The sequence below is a fragment of the Ixodes scapularis genome, unplaced genomic scaffold, assembly GCF_016920785.2.
Source record: "Ixodes scapularis isolate PalLabHiFi unplaced genomic scaffold, ASM1692078v2 PGA_scaffold10__122_contigs__length_95168666, whole genome shotgun sequence".
NCBI classification, from domain to species: Eukaryota; Metazoa; Arthropoda; class Arachnida; order Ixodida; family Ixodidae; genus Ixodes; species Ixodes scapularis.
This window is the reverse complement of record NW_024609836.1, coordinates 84,774,111-84,796,407: the sequence shown is the minus strand read 5'-3', so window position 1 is coordinate 84,796,407 and position 22,297 is coordinate 84,774,111. Positions and strand designations below refer to the sequence as shown.

General features: G+C 47.1%; 2 protein-coding genes across 2 annotated transcripts; one reads left to right on the top strand and one right to left on the bottom strand.

Moving 5' to 3' along the window:
* Window positions 1–296: 296 nt before the first annotated feature.
* Window positions 297–21,372, top strand: LOC115314997 (26S proteasome regulatory subunit 10B). The gene is made up of 12 exons (XM_029974200.4): window positions 297–497; window positions 1,192–1,271; window positions 1,345–1,384; window positions 2,466–2,586; window positions 5,369–5,483; window positions 7,483–7,632; window positions 7,948–8,071; window positions 8,431–8,492; window positions 19,357–19,477; window positions 20,062–20,142; window positions 20,268–20,339; window positions 21,194–21,372. Exons 1-12 carry the CDS (start codon window positions 368–370, stop codon window positions 21,310–21,312), a joined length of 1,215 nt encoding a protein of 404 aa, XP_029830060.1. The 5' UTR covers window positions 297–367; the 3' UTR covers window positions 21,313–21,372.
* Window positions 15,217–18,080, bottom strand: LOC120837904 (peroxynitrite isomerase THAP4). Its single transcript, XM_040207542.3, has 2 exons — window positions 17,894–18,080; window positions 15,217–16,387 (listed from the first exon to the last, which is right to left on the bottom strand). The coding sequence occupies exons 1-2, from the start codon at window positions 17,966–17,968 to the stop codon at window positions 15,227–15,229; spliced, it is 1,236 nt and encodes a 411-aa protein (XP_040063476.2). The 5' UTR covers window positions 17,969–18,080; the 3' UTR covers window positions 15,217–15,226.
* Window positions 21,373–22,297: the final 925 nt, after the last annotated feature.

The following is a 22,297-nucleotide window of genomic DNA, read 5'->3' as shown; positions in this document are numbered from 1 at the left end:
GAAAGCAAGAAGGTAATAAGAAGGTAAATGCGACTGCAGAGCCACATCGTTTCAGTTTCGGTATTCCTCAACGTAAGTTTTTTTTTTAATGCCAAATTAGTTTCTTTGAAAGACCAATCGTTTGTAATAACACTTTCGTATTACGTAAATTAGACATGACCTGACTCAAATGATACGTACTTTGAACTCTATGGTACTTTGTCAGTGTGTTTAGGTAGTTACTACGCTCAGATGACGCGAGCTACCGCCCAACAAAAAATATAACCCGTCATTTTACCAACTACCTCGTTGCATTTTACTCAGATCAGAGCCGTCAGAGCTTTGTACGTCCGCAGCGTTCATACACCAACACAGAGCGCTTGAGAAAATGGCCGCTGCTACGGTGACGACTCTGCCTGCTGTGCCTCCGACCGGGGAACAAGCGAGGGAGAAATGTCTGGAAGATTACCGAAAGAAGTTGACGGAACACAAGGAGATCGAGAGCAGGCTCAAAGAAAGTAAGAAGCTTCGACGTGACCTGTTCGCTCTGGAAAACGAGAAGGCAGGGACGCCTCGCTCCCGGCTGGAAATTTGCTGATTCACGAAGGTTTCAAATACCGTCCTTTGACGCTCGTCGCGAGTGTTCCTCGCATCGCCTGACCGTTATTAGAACTTGCAATCAGCAAAAGTGTTTGGTGCCGTGTCGCACTTACATCGAAACGGTGACTGCGTAACCGCGTAGCGCTTTACTCCCAATGAGTTGCTCAATAGCGAAGTCCTACTCTGATCCGATGAAGTTATCCATGTCTCTTAGCGCTTAGGTTACTTTCTAAGGGATCGAAATTACTTTAACAACTTGCCTGTATCACCTCTGAAGGCTTGTTTCATCTATTCTGGTGGGAATTGTTTGTGTCGTGTAAAATTGTATGTGTTCCACTACGTTGCTCTTATGTGTTCTGGCCATAGATGTTGGTAGCAGTGGCGTAGGCAGGAATTTTTTTTTGGGGGGGAGTGGGAGGAGGAGGAGGGAGTTTAGGTGCCTGGGATATTCATGACTTGAGGTGTGGGAAGGTCAGAGTCGGGAGGAGAGGGGAGGGCCTGAAGCCCCCTAAGCCCCTCCCCTGGCTACACCGCTGGTTGGTAGTGCCAAAAGTAGTAGGTGGCTGGGCTGAATGCTGAATGAATGCTGAACCCCTTTGTCACCTGTTTCAGTGCGGGAGCAGCTCAAGGAGCTGAACAAGCAGTATGAGAAATCTGAGAACGACCTCAAGGCCCTGCAGAGTGTGGGGCAGGTGTGTGCTGCGTCAGCTGGCTGTCTTGGGAGAATGTGGTTACAAATCGCGAATCGTCTCCCCTTCTTTCCAGATTGTGGGCGAGGTGCTCAAGCAGCTCACGGAAGAAAAGTGTGAGTGTCGTACGGTCGCTTATACTGTTGCACTTCTTGGGTGTCTCGAAACTTGCATGTTTTTCAGCGAAGTAAATGTTTGTGCCACCAGTCTCGCCAATCTTTGTAGTGAGTTCAAAAACTTAGAGCAATATATTTTTATTTAGACTGCCTAGATGGCCACATACATGTTCTCTAAAAAAACAACCAATATATTTAATGCGGCATTTATGCTGCAAGATGTGATTTAGATGGAACCGTGGATGCAGCTTAGCGGCCATCCTGCTCGCCACATTTTCCTTTTGCTTCTTTTCTTTAGCGTTTGTGAAAGAGGTATACGGTGGGCGTACCTCTCCTCCGCGCTCCTTCTATTTAAACGTCATTGTGAGGCCGACCTCGCATAAAAGCCAGTTTTATTTGAGCAGGCACGCTAGCGACAGAATGAATCCAAATCTATATTGTGACTCGTGGCGTAAATATTGTATGAGTTCTACGTGTTATCGTGTTTTCGCAACAATCTAAGCTTGGAAACTAGCCCTGTAATGCATTCTACGTCAAAAACCTAAAGAGAAGCTGAAGAGGTTTACGAATTTGAAAAATCTTAAAGTTTTAATGTAGGCACCTTACAAACTGTCCTATGTTTTCTTTGAATCTTATTAGGAGGAACGTCGTAATCGCCAATTAAAATTTTGACGTATCCCCGCCCGTTGCGTTATGCCAAGCACAGGACAGCGCGATAGCATGGTAAAAAGAATTGGCCAAAATGAAATAATCGGTGGGGTCAGATGATTCTCGTTCTTCACTAAGCTGCCTCGGGGGCTTGATGTCGTGATACTTTGGATGAATGAGAAGTCACAGAGAGGCTCGCCGTACACACTGCGGCAATCATTGCACATATTTTAAATACAGTTTACATTTACTTTTGCCCAAGTTAAGTCTGAATTCATGGGACAAAAAAACTATAGAAGTCCGCTTTTAAGTGAAATTTCTTTAACAGTGCTTCAGCGTCCCTTTAATGCCCATGGCGAATTGTGTCTCTTTGGGGGTATACCTGCTTTGGAGGCACCGAACGAAAGACTGATGTGCTTTCTACCTTGTGCAGTCATTGTGAAGGCCACGAACGGTCCGAGGTACGTCGTGGGCTGCAGGCGCCAGCTGGACAAGGCCAAGCTCAAGTCGGGGACGCGGGTGGCCCTGGACATGACCACTCTCACCATCATGAGGTAACCTTAACGTCTTCAAAAGCCTTTAACGCAGGTTGTGTTTTATGAGTTTTCTATGAGAAAACTGTCATAAACGAGCGTCACGAATGAGCCTCAGGAACAAGCATCATGAATGACCGACATGCTTGGGGCGTCGGACGACGTTGAGGTTACACCCGAAGCTTACAAAGGCCCACGCAAGATCATCAGAAGAAAGACACCCCAGCCAGGCTTGAACCCAGACCGGTGTGGTGGCAGTTCGATACCATAACCACTGAGCTGCATGGCACAGCTGCTCTCCAAGACAAAATTATTTCATATACGTGAAAAGGTGCCGACGAGGATGGCGCATTTTGAACCGAAATAAATAAGTAAATAAAAATGTAATAAGAAAGAAATAAAACTAGATAAATAATAAAAGGAATAAAAAATCTAGCACAAACGACACACAAAGCATGGCTTGTGGGGGACACATTCTGTGCGCCCTGGCTGATTATGGTCAACCTTCTACAATCTTTCTTTTCATGGTCACCGATTTGCCCTGAAATTAGCCGAACACGTCAATAGACAGAGCTGAACAAACCCGGGTATTACGCTAAAGTAATTTTTTTCCTAAACGTCATCGAATGTTTCATTCTTGTCCTCATCCTTTTTCCCCGACTGAAAGTCTCCACCGACATTACCGAGAAAGTGGCGCCAGCGGCAGGCACAAGTTCACCACTTGGGCGGTAGAACTTGTTTCCAAGTGATCATCAGGGGCCCTATGCTATATGGCAGGACCAAGAAACCAGGACATTGCTGTGTAACTTGGGGCCGCTGAAGTGTTGTTGTAATTAATGACGTGGAAGCTCACAGCAGCATGCGCCCGACAGCGAAAAAAAACGCACGCGATTTACTTGTTTTCTTTTTCACGTTGATTATAAGTGTTGATTTTGGCATTGTGTTGATTTGCCTTTTTCTCAATAGCTTTTGTGTATTCGGACATACTAAATAGCATGCTGGGAAAGGTAAAGCTCGAGCCTTCAGAAAAAGTAGTCAGTTTCGGTAGTTCAAACAATTGGCGGAGTGCCCCCATTAAGCTTTCCCCAAAGCTCAGGGGTGGAACGGCTGCGCCATTTGCGCCATTTTGCGCCAGACGCATTTGTCTGCGCCATTCTGCGCCATTTCACGGAAACTGCGCCACAGCCAATACCTTGCGCCATTATGCACCAAATCGCACAACGTGCGCCAAAAAAAAGTATTTTGTCTTGGTTTCGGTTCCTATCGACTCGATTGGCATCAATTAGCCCGTTTAGCTTGGTCGGCCTTGCAATCCTTTGTTCTGTTTATTCTCCCTGTGTATCCCGAGTCGGAAGCGCGCGAAAAAACTCGGGGATCGGATTCGAATCGCTACACCTGCGAGTGGACTGTTATTCTTCAACCATAAGCTGTTAAGCAAGTCGGCCGAGGTGAGGTCGAGTCGTTAAGCGTCCGTTTGCCTGAGGCTCTGCAGCCCGGGATCCGGACGTCAGCCAATCGAAACCAAATGAGCAAAATACTCCTTTTAGTACTTCATCGTTAGAAGTTGAAACCGCATTCCCGCAAGATAATTGCGATTTGATAGAACTGAAACGCGGTCCGATCCGAAACCTTGCCTGCCAGCTGCTGTCACGCGAGCGGTAGTTCTGCTCGGCGTACTTTAACCTTGCTCCCGCTAATCGCTTTGAATACGATAACTCCGTTAATTGTAGTCTGCTGCTTCGATGTTGAGTTGCACAATAGGATAAACTCGAAATTTGTTGCCCTGGTCCCCCACGCAACTGCACGTCCGTTGCTTACGCACGTCACGTGGTTCGCACATATATTTACTATGTCGAGCACGTGTGGGTTGTGCGATAAGCAGTGCTGATTTGCATTTTGAGCAGCTGAAAGCCACTCAGAAAGTATCAAGGACACCATCTTCAGAAACATACGGTACTTGCTTTTTGATTCTCATTAAGGCTTACAAAGTTTCAAGTTTTGGCATCTGTTACACTGTTATCCCATTACCTAGGTCCCTAACCACTCATGTTCATCTGTGCTGCTAAGCACAATTGAAATTGCTCCCGTGCTCGTCTAAGACACAAGCTGAAGTGCAGTGAAAACTGATCTGAGCTGCTCCTAGCCTGCTCCAGAATGTAGTTTTAGCTGCTCCCAACCTGCTCCAAAACAGCGGTTTCAGCTGCTCCCGTGGCTGCTCCCAAATACATTTCATGAGTTCCACCCCTGAAGCTGGAACACATTTTGGCCATGTGGACAGAAATGAAAAGCACTCGAAAAGATTAGAGACCCAACTAGCCCTAACTTTTTTCCCCACCTCTCGTGAACTTGGTCATGCTTTGATGATTAATCCACTGAGGTGGACCTGACGAAATTAATAGTAACTATTATGATAATAACTTTTATTTTCGGGTGCCCAAAACAAACCAGGCCGTCTTTTTTGTGATGCACCAAAAAAGTTTTGAAAAAGACAAATGAGACAATGTTATGAGACAAGCGCAATATCCTGGATAGTATTTAAATATGAATAAATTTTTTTTTTCTTTTTTGTGTTGCATGAAGTTTAGGAAATTATACTTGGAACCAGAAATGTGAAACTTTTTTTATTGACATCTTAGATTGTTTCTTTCTCTCTCTTTTAGGTTTAGATTTTATTGGGCAAGCTGAACGAAAGCTACTTGACTGGCCCTAAGCTCGACTTACCCGACGGAGAACCAGCAGTTTTTGGATGTGATAATGGGTGCGGAAGAAACTGACGGTACCTTTGGGGCTGGTCTTTCCGCAGGTACCTGCCGCGGGAGGTGGACCCCCTGGTGTACAACATGTCGCACGAGGACCCCGGCAACATCTCATACTCCATGATTGGAGGACTCGGGGAGCAGATCAGGGAGCTACGAGAGGTGGGGTGATGGGGGCGCACTGCTCTGCCCGGCGTTGCCACTGTAGTTTGATTAGCAGGATGAGCTTTTTTCATAAAGCCCTCCACTCGTTTCACTTTAGCAGAGCATAGTGAGCAAAGTGCTTTAATAGGAGGTGCCTGTCCTGCCTTGACCTGCAACAGACTAGAGTAATATGTCGAGTCATTGTCCATCCCCGAGTCATTGCCCACCTCTACAAATACTCCAATGCAAACTTTGCGATCCGCGAACATTGAACCTACTTGAATGATGTGGCCACAGACCTCACGGTTGGAGGACGTCCGTGACTAAGTAAAATAAACAAGGCAAAGACACTTCGCATTGTTTACGCATTTCCTCCCCAATTTCCGCGACCCCGAAGTTTGAGTGCATTCATGCAAAAGGAAAACGACGGAGATAACAAAATAAAAATTAATTTTTTTAACGATAAAGTTTGTTCGGACAAAAAAGTAGTCGGAAAGGTAACACAAGCAGTAACGCATTCAGGGATTGCGAGGTCATTGAACGCCCCATATCCTGGAATGTAACCGCGGGGTGTGGGATCAAAGATGTCAGGTCAGAATCCCTTTCCATTGAAATAAGGTCACCGAAAATACCTAATCGTTCTTCCAGAATGTCGCGACCGCGGTTGGTAAGCTTGTGCAATGCTCGAGACAAAGCCAACGGGTAAATAAATATTTGCTGGAACGCCACACACACAGACGTTTGTAAAGCGTACCATTTCGAGCTCCGCCATCTGCACCATGCAGTTACGCCACCTCAACCCACATTGATAGCACGTCGCACACGAACACGCACATGTATGTACCAAACAAGAAAGTTGCACAAGAGCCTGCTCCTTGCGATGGACAAGCCGCCCAACTTGGCCCGACGCCAAAGTATTTGCCAATGCTCTTGCCGGCTTTCCCGCATCCCCAGCATTGCCCTTCGTCGCTTGTTTCTCCCACACTCAGTCCCGTTGCACCTGGTTGGTTTTTCTATTTTCTTGTTGACTTTTTCTTTTAACAAACGAAGAGAACATAGCGATGTTAGAAGCATGCTTTCACGGAAGAAACAATCTCACTGTATGCCGATCGGCAGTGTTCATTGCATGTGTGCAAGCAACAGGCTTTCCGATAGTAAAATGTTCTTTCATGAGCATTTCTTGCATAAAACAAATGAAACTTATGCGAATTAGTTCAATGTATCTCTTGTGCAGCCGTGCTAGATAAGTACAGAAAAATTGCCGTTTATTTTTTTTATAGCGTTTTCTAAATATTTGATGCTCACCCACCAAGACATGGCCCACCGCGCTTTTTTTTTTTTTATTAATTTCATGCGGCGAGGGGTGGGCAATGACTTGTGATATTACGGTATAGCTCTTGGCGTTTCCCGCCCGCTGAGAATGTGGCGGCTCATGGAGGGGGAAAAGATGTCGAAAAGTCTGATCAAAACACAGACACACACACGCATTAAAAAAAGACAAATTTGTGCCATCTTAGCGAGTTCATTTTCTTTTGTTTCACATTTGCAGGTTCTTTGCTCTTCTTTCCAGTGTCTATACTCAGCATCAGTTATTTTCTACATTGTTAAGGCTAGTATAGCTCTCACAGCACTGCAGTCCTGCGCTGCTGCGAGAGCATGTGGCTTCGTCTTGCGTCTAATTCAAACGCGCAAGTAGCTTTGATAGCGTTGGAGCACTGCGAAAGCTACGCTAGCCTTCCCAGTTATAGCTACGACTCCTTGAGCCTCTTGGAAAGGAGGTTGCTTCGCTTTGTGCCCCAGCAATACTGAATGGTCTGTGGAAGCTTCTCTTTAACCGTATTGTTTTTGTTGTGCGCTAGAGCGGCGCAATCAAAGCTATGGTCGTCCATGCACTTTTCACTTTTTTTGTCCACTCCACAAATTCGCGTAAAAGTTTTGCCGTAATATTGCAGCCGACGTCCTCTCAAAACGAAAAGAGGGAGTGTCACCCCGACGAAACGCCGCCCTTCCCGCGCAGGTGATCGAACTACCGCTGCTGAATCCCGAGCTGTTCCAGCGAGTGGGCATCACCCCTCCCAAAGGCTGCCTCTTGTACGGACCCCCGGGTACCGGCAAGACCCTGCTGGCACGTGCCGTCGCCACTCAGATCGACGCCAACTTCCTCAAGGCAAGTGGCGCTACCACTTCCCCCAACACGTTTGCCAACCACACGCATTCAAAAAACAATTTTTTTTTTTTTGCTTTGGTTAGTAATTGTTTAGGAGAAATGCCACATATTTGCAGATAGGGTTTTGTGCTTTAGGGCTTTGTTTCCGAACTACTTGTTTACCGGCAGTTTTTATTGCATTTTGTTCCAAATAAAACACAGTGCGAAGGTTATAAAGTGAAGTAAACTTAAAGCGTGCTTGCAAAGGGGTTCCAGATATGGGTACACACTGTCGAGTGGGAAGAGTCACACGGTGCCCTCTGGTGCTTGGTGCAGGTGGTCTCGAGCGCCATTGTGGACAAGTACATCGGCGAGAGTGCCAGGCTCATCCGGGAGATGTTCAACTACGCCCGCGACCACCAGCCCTGCGTCATCTTCATGGACGAGATCGACGCCATCGGTCAGTGGCGGCCGTCGGACTGCTTGTCTGTGCTTTTTCGTGCGGCGATAGACCCTTTCTAAGAGTGCGCTCCCTCTAGCAGCTGCTGTCCCTCTGAGGCTTGCATAGTTTAATCGCATACTTTGAGCATGTTAGGGACATGAAGGCTGCAATAGTCTTTGGAGCGAACGCGGCTTGGCTCGAATCGAGAATGCGTGCTGCATCGACATTCGGCGCAAACTCGGATCTAGTCGCGCGCCTTGTGCCCGAGTCATGGCGACCGCCAATTTGGTCGACTGGGTTTAGAAGGGTGGCTATCGTGCCGTTCCGTTTTTTTCCCAACGGCTCCCCGAAAGAAAATCTCCTTTCACCCGTTGCAGGGGGCCGCCGATTTTCCGAAGGCACGTCTGCGGACAGGGAAATTCAGAGGACGCTGATGGAGGTATGTGACGTTTTGCTCGGCCTGAGTCGAGTTTTACTACGGGAATGGACGCAGTCGGTGGCATGCAGTATCGCGTCGACGCGAGTTTGAACTTGCCTCGACGCTGCGCGTAAAATTGACTGACGTAGACTGCTTTGTGCGTTTGTGTCGACCTGTTTGGATCCATTTAGCCTGTTCAAGTCGTTTGACTTTTGGTGTAATCTATTACGGTTGCCGTCACAAACGCATGACGCGCGACTGTGTCAGTCAGCTTTATGAGAAGTATCGAAGTAAGTTCAGATTTAGAAACGTACGCGACCCCTGTCAATGTTGGGGGGGGGGAGTGTTTTGTGGCAGCTTACCCGTCAAACCCGTTCCACTGGCGCGGAGGTAGAGCGTCGGAATACGAAGCGAGAGGTCCGGGGTTTGATTCCCGATGACGGGCAAAGTCTTTTTTTGTAAAGACCCCTACTGTATGTGCAAACACACACAGCTTTTTCGTGGTGCAGCGGTTTAGCACCTATCCATCTGTGCCAACTCTCTTTAGTAGTCACTTAGGCTTTGCTTTTGATTTTTTTCTAGTTTGCTCACGTTAATGTGACAGCTTTGTGGTCTTGCCTAACTTTGGTGATGGCAGTGTCGCAGTGCTATCTCAGTGTCGGGCAAAGTGCACGGCGCTCATCCATTTTGAACTCTTATCCAATCTGTTGACACACACGCCACAACTTGCCACGACTCCCGACTTCTTTAAACATGTCTGTGTCCCTTTGTATGTGACCGTGCTCATGAAGTGGCATGCGCTGGGAGGCCGAAAGTCTGTTCCCGACATGACGCTTGGCACTGTTGGATGGTCATTTTTAGTTTTTGCACATGTTTGATGATTGTTTGGAGGCAAATAATTGTCCTATACAAATTCACAGATTCCGCTCCTATCTAGACTTTTTTCAGAACCTCTTTGGGTTTCGATAACAAAAGGAAACAGTGCAAAAAAAAAAAAAGACACAAGGACAAGTAGACGAAAAACTTGGGCAATGCTGACTCACGAATTTGTTTTCTTATCTTCTTCAACACAGTAGAACTTCGTTGATACGCCTTTCAGGGGACCGGGAGAATAAAAGTTAACGATCTCGGAAAATGTAAGGAATGAGAATGCCATTTGGGAGCACTACAGGGTGAAACAAGGAGACGGCAGGCTCTCTAAATTGACCGGGAAATTCGGTTTCTTAACCTATCGCGCTGCAACTTTGTGCAGCGTTGCCCACAGATGGTGCATTTGTTTTGTAAAATTTGCAAAGAGCCAACTTACCTGAGGAAAAAGTAAAGAAAGAAAAAGGCTCAGCTCCTATGGAAACGCAGCGACGCCACCGGTCTGCAAACCCCATGGCGCCGTTTCGCACGGGAGACAAGAGATGGCGCAAGTGGTCGCGACGCCAACTGCCGCCATTGAACGATCAGACGACGCCGAGAGCCGGCCCTTTAGCAGACAAGGAACTGCAGTTTCTTGCTGTTACCGCGCCTGTCTTTTTTATTTCTGCGACTGTCGCCGCCTGCGGGACGCGCGCCGCTTTTGAGTCGAAAAGATTGTTCGCTAAAAAAGCCTGCTCTCGCAGCTCTCTGTGCCGTACGCTCGTTCGTTGGCGGCGTTTGTTGTGCCATCTCTTGTTTCCCGTGCGAAACGGCGCCGTGTTGTTTGCAGAGCGGTGGCGTCGGTGCGTTTCCATAAGAGCTAAGCCTTTTTCCTCAGGTAAGTTCGCTCTTTGCAAAATTTACAAAAAAAAAATGCACCATCTGTGGGCGACGCTGCACAAAGTCGTAGCGCGATAGGTTAAGAAACCGAATTTTCCGGTCGATTTAAAGAGCCTGGCGTCTCCTTGTTTCACCCTGTAGAAATGAGACAACCAGCAACTGTAACGAAACAATTTCTTTTGCGCAAAGTTTCGTATTTGTTAAATCAAGTTGGCGCAGAAAAAGTTTGTAAACATTCGTAGTAAAAACTGAAATACCGTAAAGTTCCGAAAGAATGCCCACCCAAAATGAAATGTAGAGATAAGTGGTGAAAAACATTGCGAGGGCTATCTTTGGGGATACCACAGCAAAACTTTATCAAAAACTAATGATAAACACCCCGGTACCGGCTACAAACCACGTGACGCGGGAACTGGTACTGCAGATTGCGGACTCCGGAAATTCGTGTTTCACGACGCCATGAACATGCAGGAATTTGCTACAAAGTCCCGCGTCACGGGAAAGGATATTGCAGGTTGCAGACGCAGGAGATTCGTATTTCAAGGTGTGAAGGACCCGCGGAAACCGGTCAAGAACTCACATTTCACGGGAACGAACGCTGCAAATCGCAGACGTAGCAGATTCAAGTTTTATGGTGCAATTAACACGTGGGAACCCGCTACAAACTTGCCTGTCACGGGAACCGATACTTCATGCGCAAATCGCGGACAAAAATGCGGGACTCCGCCACAAACTCGTATGTTACGGGAACAAACACCGCAGATCTTGAACGCGGCAGAATCATATTTTACGACACGATACACACGTGGTACCAGCTTGCGTGGAATCGCGGACAAAAATGCAGGAATCCGCTACAAACTTCGTCACGGGAACGGATACCGCATATTACGGATGCAGCAGATTCACATTTCGCGGTGCATCAGACGCTCTAAAACAACTCGCATGTTACGGGAGCGGATATCGCGCATGCAGAACATGGACAAAAACGGGGGAATCCGCTATGAACTCCGTTGTCAGCTGTGCCGATACAGCAAATTGTGCAGTTCATGCGATTCCTGTCAGACATCGCGTGACGTCCGATGGGACGTCAAGCAAGTCAATATGCACAATATAAAGTTATAAGATAGCGTGCAAAAATAAAACACTATAAAGAGGCTAAATATAGATAGCTGTCTTCATTTTACAGCATGCACCTCCAAATGTGCGTAATCGTGCATGCAGGCAAGCACAACTGACCTCAACCGTGGAAAGTTTTTTATTTAGAACTCTTCGATCCCTTCAATTAAATTTATTTAGTCGTAGATGCTGCTGGCCCCGGAATAATTTACTGTCATTTTCTGGAGCACTTCATCTGGGACTGTGTATGTCGATGATGTCTTCTGCAGTAAGCGCGCGAGATCGCTTTGGAATTAATAAACGACTATTTCAGAGGCACAACATATTACGATGAAGAGTGGTATGCTCTACATTCTTCATCACGAGGTGGTTTACTCACATAATCATATTTTCACAAACTTTTCACCGAAAAATTGTATTCACGAGTATTAGGCCGTTTTCAGTATTCCAAATTGATCCGTTAGTTACAATATTGTATTTTTCTGCGTAAAAGCACAATAATAAAAAATAAGATTATTAAAGTTAGCTCGAGTTTAAAATATCTGGGTGTTACGTTATCCAGTGATTTATTATGGAAGGGACACGTTGAAACGATAGCTCTGAAGGCTATGTGTGCGCTAAATTTTACATGAAAAAATATTCGACAGGCTTCAAGATTAGTTAAGAAAACCTTACTTTTATTCGTCTGTGCATGGAATACGCTTCACTTGTTTAAAACCTGCATGAAATTTATTTAATAGACACTTGAAAAAATACAGAATTAATGTGCTACATTTGCATTAAACGAATATAAACTTGCGAGTGTCACTAACACGGAGGAGGCCCTACACTGATAGAAACTCAGTAAATACAGAAAGCTTTTTCGGCAGAATTTTTCGGCAATGCTTTTTACTGGAACCTTTTTGTGTGTCAGGAAGAGATCACCCACACAAAATCAGACCATACCTGTCACACTGATACTTCCACTTCATTTTTTTTGCCAAAAACTATAGAAGAGTAGAGCAAGTTTCCAATAGACATGTTCACAGCAAATTTTTAAGACATTCTCTGGTGCTCAGTGGTGTTTTCTTTTGTTAAATTGCAGTCCTCACAGAAGTATAGTGCATCTTTGTACTACTTGTGTTCCTAAAAAATAAATTATGTAGCTGACCTTTTCCAATAATGCCTCGCGGCGATGTAGGTTATTCTGAGTTGGGAAAATGCTGTAAAACAAATAACTTACTTTGAAGCTGAAGCGATCACGCCCGTCAAGCTGGGGTCCTATGATGCGAGAGCAACGTGCCGCGCTCCTGAATTTGGGGAAATGCACTTCCCAATGGGTATTTTACACAGCTGGTTCGGAATGCCACACGCTTAATTTTCTAAATGCACCGTTTGCAGAAATGTGTGCTGCGCAGCGTGCGCTTCTTGTCGCGTCTAGGTTCGACATTGTTTGATCCTTGACACACCCTTTACATCTTCCTGCTGGGCAAGCAGAGAGGGAAGTGGTCCGAGTCTAGCTTCGGGGAAAAAGATAAGTCGCAAGGGGGACAAAAGTTATGCGTGCGGGAAAGCAGCACACATGGCTGCTTTCCCGCACACCAAGTGTGGGGCATTCGGGAGAGCTGAACGAGCAACCAGGACAGTGACGTCACTGTGGCAAAAGAAAGCTTGCCAGGCTCGTTACGGTTCAGATGTTATACTTCCGATTCTGCTTCAGACATGGGCAGAGAAACTTGCACTCGTACCTTAAAAAAACTGAAATAAAAACTATGAAGCCTTTTTTTTATTGCTCATTCTTCTTTGACTTTGCCTTCAAAACACGTCCGAGCGGTTCTGCTGAAAGTCTAGGCATTGTAGCCAAAACTTCACCTTGCCGCCAAACTCAGTTTTCGGTAGCCAAGCACCCCAAAAGTAGCCAATTTGGCGAAAAGTAACCACTCGTGGCAAACCTATACTCCGTCTCAGTAAAACCGTGCAGTGCAGCCAAAGCTATGGGGGAGAGAGCGTATGGCAATTTGTTCAAGAGGAGGGAAAGGAGGAACAAGGGGAGAAAGGCTGGGATTCCCCCATTCCTTCCTCTTGAAGAGGTCTGGATATACTCTCCCTTGTAAGTTTGGCTGTAGTGCACAGTTTAAGTGAGACGGAGTATAGTCCCCTTGTCCCCCCCTCTGTGTGAACGCGCTTGGAAGGTGGAAGATCCGCGGACACGTCGTTGCGTAATCAGTTTGTCTGCAAATCAATGCATCGTGTGAATCAGCCGGCACCGTCGGCGGCTCTTTGGACATAAGAATCGGGAAAGCAAATGCACTTAGCAGAAAATGAATAAATGTGTTCCTGTTAAACTTAGCAGAAAATGAATACATGTGTTCCTGTTAGAAGCTCGGCGGGACCGACACTTTTGAATGTAAAAGCCGGGAAAACTGAAAACGTATGAACACGGTTTCACTTTACATAGAATGAAGTGGGAAAAAGAAAAGGACATATTCGTAACAGGACACTTGTTCGGTCAGCCATGTGAAATTATAATAACTAACTGTTAAAGAATATCTAACAAATTTAAAAATTAAAGGAACTAAAACTCAAGTTTTACACTTGCACTCCCATTCCACTAGTGAATTCAAACTCTTCATTGCACATCGTAATTGACTGTGCACAAATACAAACATGGGGACACTATAGATGAATGCGGTATGCTTCATGGATTTCCCTAATCTTTGAGGTCTGCACTCTAGGGTCACCTTGCAGTTCATAGCAATAGATGTGGCTGTACACCTCCGTTTCAAGCTATGAACTGCAAGGTGATCCTATGGTGTAGACCTCAAAGACTGAAAGGGTCCCCTAGCTCGAACATTGATGCCTCGACCTGTCGTTTTTTATACGCAACTCCGTCTGGTACACGCAACGTATTTGAAAATCTCTTTGATTTCTCACATTACATGTTTTCTTCTTGCTCTCACGCAAGCACAGAAGCGTAACTTAGAAGTTGCTAAGAGGACTTCGGGAACTTTACATTTATCTGCCACCTTCTTAATCAAATGGGAAAGGCTGCAAAGCTACGGTATTACCGCTGGTTGGGATATAGGTTTCTTCCGAACGTTGTCACAGGTGCCAAGAATTGGTCAAAAGAAAGTTCAAAGCGCTGTTGCCACCCCTACTATCACATCTTTAGGGAAAATTCATTGAAATCAAACTCTATTACAGGCCTTTGGTTTCCCTCATGTTCCACAAATGGCGCAGTTTCAGTTCCGACGCTTAACCGGAGATGAGAGGAGGTCGCAGCAGTGGAGGAAAAGCGTGGAGTCATTGTTATAAATTATTGCGTATTTTACTGGTAGTTTTGAATTTCGTCGTCCAGGTTAAGGTCCGCGTCACTTATTTCGTAAAAGAAAAAAAAAAAAAAGGCGGCGGGGGGGGGGGGGGAAGGGGGAGGGGGGGAGGGGAGGAGGAAGGAAGGTGTTCTATTTTGTTCTACTCAGCATCATCAAATAGCACCGTAAGAGTTTAATCTTGCCTTCGTTGTTGCTGAAGAAAAAGGTTTCTCAACGTGCGTGACGATTGAACTGTGTACACAGCTTCTTGTAGTCTTTACCCTATTTATAATGCCCGTTGAACGGCTTGCAGGATCCGTCACTTTGGGAAGTATTCGTCCATTCATCTAAAGGTTTCTGAACACAAGGATCACCTTTCTGTCCTTGGGTCGCAACGGCAGTGGCATAGCCAGATGGGAGGCTTATGGGGCTTCAGCTCCCCTCTCGAAATCCAACAGACTCAATAACATACACATGCTTTTTGACCCCCCCCCCCCCCCCCCAAGTCATGGACATCCCAACCACTCACTCACTCACCCCTTCCCTTCCCTTCCCTTCCCCCCCCCCCCCCCCCCCCAAAAAAAAAATTCACAGACACCATTGTCAGGTGGCACCGCGACACTTACAGCAGGTCAGCATAATCTGTGACACTACCGGTGTGGTCACCTTGGCCGATTCCCAGATACTATGCCTCTGCTGGGCCTCCAGCAACAAGACTTGCTGCCTGAGTCCAATGGCTTCTTTCTTTAGTCCCAAACACTCCCGTTGCAGTTCTTCTACGCGTTCGTCTCGCTTCGTCAGGGTGCTTTTGAGCCAAGCGACTCGATGCTTCTCATACTGCAGCTTACGCCGCATTTTCTCCAACTCTTCGGCCTCTCCCTCTTGGCACTCGTCCTCCGAGGCGACACCGGAAGCATTTTCCGAAGCCGCGTCGTCGGTGTAGCGCAGAGGGCTAGTAGCAGAGTCCTCGTAGTGCCGGTTAGGACTAGTGACTGCATATTCGTCGCTCCGAGGGGGGCTGGTAGGCATGTCTTCGTAGCACTGGTGAGAGCTGGTAGCCGTGTCCTCGTGCGTGGGATGCGCATCGTTGGAACAGTCTGACCTCCGGTTCCCTTCCGAAGGCGGTCCGTTGTCATCCGTCGCATTCCCGCATTGCAGTTTTCCTGGATTGGTGGCAGCGGCATTTCGTAGCATCTGAATTAATTTAATGGAGTACAACTGCAAGTCTTCAATCGGCTCGACGTTGTTCGGCGTGGTTCCGTCGCTCGGATCCGCGGTGGCGACGTTGAGCTGCTCGCAACTCGAGTCCGCCGCTGTCGGGGGCTCGGGTTGCCGGTGCGCCGAACTGGCCGCTCCCCCGTCTTGTGGCATGGAGATGTAGTTTTTGGCGTAGCTGTGCAGGTCGGCGACGATCGCAGCTTCCTCCGCCGTGGTCAGTTTCGGCAAAAAGTCCGCACCGTCTGGTTCGGAGGTCAGGGCTGTCGGAGCTTCTGCGACCGATTCCATCTGCTCCGAGGAGAGATCCAACCTTTCCACCGCGAAACTCGAGGTCTGCCGCTGGGAGGGCGGCCTGTTGAACACAGAGGGCACCGCATCGTCGCACAGTACCTTCTTTCCACTCACAATCTTCTTGAGGAAATCGTCCTGGAGGAAGTGGCGGGAGCAGACCCTGGCGAACTGGAGTTTGACCGGTCGCTCCAACTTGATGGCCTCGAGCCACAACCTTTGTTTCTTTGGGTTCTTGGGCAACCTGTGGAGGGATATCTGCGAGACGGCAGGGCAAAAGCGATGCACGTGTTAGGCGGTGCCGGGTGCGAACCAAGCATCATTGTCATTCTGATTTTCTTGGTTTTGCAAGCATTGTTTTGTGTGGGGGGGGACAACAAAATCGGTTCTTAAACTTGTAGCTTTCTTCATGATTTAATAAGACGGAATAGTGAAAACATTTTAAAGGCAAGGGGCATAAGTTTTTTAGGGTAGGTGGCGCAATCTATTACCCGTTACAAGTGGTATAGTTGATGCCATCCATCCACCTCCATCTATACAGGGTGTCACAAAAGAAAATTTACACGGTCTTTTTCACCGCAAAAATAAACTAGGCGTCGCCGAACGCTCATTCTCCGCCCGAAGGTAGAGATAGAGGTCACAACCAGATGCCAAAGTTTCAGCCCAATCCGATAACTCAATCAAAAGTTATAAGTGATTTTCTGAAATTTTCAACGGGAAAATGGAGCCCATTTTCGGTTTCTGGTGCCATAGAGCCCCAAGTGTTTGAAAACTCCGTCGGCCGCCATTTTCCCATTGAAAATTTCAGAAAATCACTTATAACTTTTGATTGAGTTATCGGATCGGGCTGAAACTTTGGCATCTGGTTGTGACCCCTAGCTCTACCTTTGGCCGGAGAATAGGCGTTCGGCGACGCCTAGTTTATTTTTGCGGTAAAAAAGACAGTGTAAATTTCCATTTGTGACACCCTGTACTTCTCTCGTTCGATTTAGTTGTACCGGCCTGCACTGGTGCAGAAAAGTGTGGTGCAATGTACTTCCAGTTGTGTTTTGAAATAGATTACACTCGTAAACCGAATATGGCAATCGAATGCAGCAACCGAAGTTAACAGTTTTCCGTGGCGGGTTTTTTGCTCGTTACATAAGCAGCAAGCAGGCAGATATCTACTTGTTGGACATGGCAGCAGGTGAAATTATGGTATGGACTGCGGAAAATACCAAATAATGGCTGGGCGACGTGACCTCGTCACGGGCAGTGTTACAAGTTAAACCCGAGCACAGGGGCCCTACGTTGCGCTCTTTGGACTCCCAGGGCGACCGTGGAGAAAGAAGTGACATCAACAACGCTCTTTGGATGTTGATTGGTGGGGTCGCTGATGACGAATTTCTGCAGAAGAAAACAAAGAAAAAGTGAGCGGAGCTAAGATAGGTTCATTCACGCCTACGTCACTTTCTTCTCCCTAGTCGCCCGTGGGAGTCCAAAAAGCGCAACAAAGGGCCCCAGGACAAAAAGAGCAAATACGTACGACGAAACGTCCCCACGAATCGGAAAGATGGTATAACTGTGCGTGCTTAGCGGACGGGAGATCTGTAGTTGGTGCCAGGTTAAGGAGCTCAGGGGAAACTCCTACCACCCCTTGCCACTTTATCTGAGCGAACGTGTTCAAAGTTTAAACGTCCGACCCGCCGGACGTTTAAAATTGGAACACGTCGCGGTGAAACCAACACGCCCAAACTTGGGCCCGCTTTTTCTTACGCTACTTACATTTTCGTCGCAGTACAAGCTGCGTGGAAGACGGACGCGATAATCGCAGTGCGGTACGCAACAACGATTAGGCATAATTGATGGAGCACTGACACTGGAAGAACAGCGGACGATATACAAAAAAACCCGCTATTAACTTTGGATGCAAGTGAAAGACTAGAGCCTCCCTCGGGCGTCTTGTAATGGCGGCGGGGTGGCGGGATGCAAATGGCGGCGGGGTCGGCGCGGTGGCCAGCTGTGGCGAAATTCTGGTGACATATAGCGGAACCTTCGTCTTCTGCTAAGAACCCTTCTAAAACTTAAAAAGTAGCTGGGTTCTCATTTTTAATGTTTTTAGAACGGAATGTACAGAAACTGAGCGGCTCACTACCTCTGCTTAGTATTTTTTGCTTGGACGTTTTTGCGATTATCGGCATTGCCGTCAGGTGGCGACGTGGTGAAATTTAGTTAGGCAGGAGAGCGGTAGGTGGCGCGAGCTACCGCTCAGCTCAGTTTATAGAGTTGAAGCTCATTTCTTTGAATGTGTCGATTTGGTGCCGCAATTTTATTTTATTGGAACGTACTGTCTAATCTTGTCACTTCTAAAACCACCTCAATTTTTTATAATCTGCCGTTTGTTTTTTTGTTTTTTTCTTTAGAATGACACAAAGCCGTGTGTAGAGAGAGTTTGGTCAATGGGAGGCACCGGCAGAGCCAGGGCGTGTGCCGGACTCGGAAAGAGGGCTTGGCATGCTCTCTTGACTAACCAGAAACCGAAATCAATCCCCTAGCGGTGGTAGCGAGAAACAGTTCTGATCAAAGGTATATGTTCGTATATGGTTTTAATAGGTGCGTAACAGTGAAGTGTAGTCACTCTTCGTAGTTGAAAATAGGGTGCATGTGTTGTCTTGATCATGACCATGCAGAAAGATGTGAGAAACGAATGCGCCGCTCAACTCTGTTTTGCTCGGACAGAGTGTGACCGCTCGGACGGCAGATTCTTGGCGCTTGGCGTAACGATTATGTCGACCATTCCGCTAGTCGCACTCTTCCACCATCATTTTGGACGAGCCTGATTGAAACATCGCGTGTACCATATTTTCAGTCACCGAGAGTCACTCCTATGCAGTTATCAGATTTGTTTCTCGCGACCACCGCCAGGGTATTATTTCCGGCTTCTGGTTGGTCGCATTCGAATTTCTGAAAATGCCCTGTAACACGCCCAGCCCGCTTTCGGCCAATGGCGCCTCATTTGTCTCCTATACTTCCCAATGAATGGCCAAACTCTCTACATATACGGCTCTGGAACCGTCACCTCTATCAGTGTTAGATTGTTGAACAAGAAATAAGCACCACAATGCATGGCAATGTGATATTGTATGCCAAAGACACATTTTACTTTAGAGGTCTAAGAGGATGGGGCAACCAGGTCCCGTGTAGATATATATGACATTTTCTAAAGTGTCTCTACAACCACCTCGCAGCTGCTGAACCAGATGGATGGCTTCGACTCCTTGGGCCAAGTGAAAATCATCATGGCCACCAACCGGCCAGATACCCTCGACCCTGCCCTGCTGCGTCCAGGTCGCCTCGACCGCAAGATCGGTATGATCGCTCCCTTGTTGCACCGCCCTTCGTTGTCCCAAAGATTCCAGTCCCAACATTTGTTTACTGTTCGACTACGCTGCCGCAACAATATGAACACGTCTGCTTTGCCTTTCACTCGAAAAGGCAGTTAGCAGGCATACAAGTTAACTGCTTTGGTCATGGTCGCCGGCAGCCTAAGGAATGTGGGGGGCATGGCTTTAGGTCTTCACTTTCCTTAGTTGATGATTCGCTCTTCGACATCTTCGTCGGCTAATGCCCCAATCTCATTGGCTGCAGAGCGATAAGACGCCGCCCAGCGCTTGCCGCACCCTACGTTTCTTAAGCCGTTAGTAACCATAGTGCTCAGAGTCACCGCGCTATACTTCGTTTCACCTCAAGTCTAGATGCAGCCGACGCTACAAATTTCTCTAGGGCGAGAGTGTGTGTTGGTGGATGTACGCTCAATGATGTAGTGACCAAAAGCATTGCTGTTGTCGTACGATTAATTAGCACATGCCGTGACCTCCGAGAGCTCGTGCTTGTACTGCTTGTACCATCGGTTCCAAGGGTGTTGACAGAACGCCGCCCGCCTTTCTATGCAGAGATCCCACTGCCAAACGAACAGGCGAGACTGGACATTGTGAAGATCCACGCGGCGCCCATCACAAAGCACGGCGAAGTCGGTGAGGAACAAAACCATGCCCGATGCCTCCGAGAGCTGGGATGCAGTAGAGTCTTTCTGCGCAACTGTCTTTTGTTTCCGCACGACTTTGGAACCGTGACCAGCGTTTCCCTTCCTTCATTTCAGACTGGGAGGCTGTGGTGAAACTCTCGGACGGATTCAACGGTGCCGACTTGCGCAACGTCTGCACCGAAGCCGGTACGTTGTGCACCTCTCGTGTCTTGCTTTTGCGCAGACTCGTTGCTCGCATGAAGTTTCGCTTTGCCAGTTTTGTTTGCACAATTTCTTTGACGGCCCTAGTATACCATCAACCTTCTCGCCAAACTCCGCCGGCCCTAGCAAAGCATTTATTCGAAAATAGGTTACCCTTTTTCCGAGTGAATACAGTACTTTGCTTGTTGGTGGTACCACCCACCCACTAGAATAAGTTAGTAACTTTCGGCTGCCCGGGGGACAACTCTGACGCTTCATGCATTGTTTTTGTGTGTGAAGTGCATACAGATTTTGAGTGTGCGCGGGCTCTCCTCCTCTCCCCGGAAGTGGGGGAGGAGGAGAGCCCGCGTACACTCAAAATGGGAGAGGGGACGCGGGACGTACCTTCCACTGCATTGCCAAGAAAAGCTGTCGCGGAGTATAGCGGTGGCGATAAAATTCTAAAGTTTGAGCACATGATGTTATCTGGATTAAGATACAAAATAAAAAAAAATTCTCAATGAGCCGACATCCACTCGAGCCCAATATTCATTCATTGTGGATGCCTGCAGCCTTTCTTTCAGTGAAACAAGTGCCTGCGGGCTCCCACAATCTCAAATATGAAATTTGGGCTTAGGTACACGTCAGCTTTTAGAGAAATCTTACTTTTCTATCTTTGATTCCAGGTAACGTCATTTGCTCAAACTTTCACACTTTATCATCACTGCTAACGTCACATTCTCAGAGTTTCAGCTTGCTGCGATGCAGTCCAAAAAACTGGGTTTCTTTTTCTCTTTCTGCCGTAGATAGGCTCATGGGAGGTTCAGCGAGTCAACTAATCCTTCCACTTTTTGCTGCAGGCATGTTCGCCATCAGAGCCGACCGGGAGTATGTGATAGAGGAGGACTTCATGAAGGCGGTGCGCAAAGTGGCAGACAACAAGAAGCTCGAGTCCAAGTTGGACTACAAGCCCGTCTGAAGCCCCCAAATCTTCCAACCAGCCTATAGATTCAACAGCGGAAATAAACGGTTTCTCCAACCTTGGGTATCGAACAGCCGAGATTCACTCCATTTTCGTTGCCCTTAGCCGCCGTTTCAGACTAGACATAGAAGAGTGACAAGTTGGGAATTATTGGTGATTTTTGTGCAACATTTTGGAGCAATTTCCTACAAAAAATATCACCTTGGCAAAAGGAGGTGTATGCATAGTGGTATTGCTACTCCAGTAGAACTTCTACAGAAAAGAGATACGTATAAGGAACATCTGCTGCTGCTGCAAAGCTCTAAACCACTGGACCAATCAGAGCTGCTGGATCGATGCCGACGGCCACCTTCAATCACGCAGATTGTGCCCATAACGCAATACTCTCGCGTCCCCACGGCTATAAAAGGGATACCCGCGGACACGTGCGATGAAGACAGAATGGGACTGACCAAGGCTGCCATCTAATCATGTCTCATTAAACATCATCGTTCCTTTAGCCCGGACCCCACCCCTTAACAGCATGTAATAGAACCAATGGCATTTACTCCCACTCGAAAATTGGTAAATTTGGTTATTTGTCACAATTGCTTGGCTCAAAGTTTAAGTAAATTTGTACAGTTTCTTGTGTCTTAATTCATCTTTTGAAGTAGTTACACCCACAATACATATCGCTTCACCTAGAAATACTGCATGACGGGACTATCTTGGTCCACATATGCACCACCAGCCAGGCACACCACTTGCGTCGGACAAATATGTGCAACACAACACACAAACATGTTTCACACCGGCATTCCAAATAATGAGTCTGCTAGGCAAGGCACAAGCATGTATAGCGCACCTTTGCCAACCGCAAAATTCTGTGCCTGCAAGATATGTATTGCCGAATAGCAAGTATCGTAGGCATTTCATTTATGCTGGCCCATTTCCTTAACTAGAAGCTTATAAACTACATTTTCGGCTCCCGGACTGCAAAGAG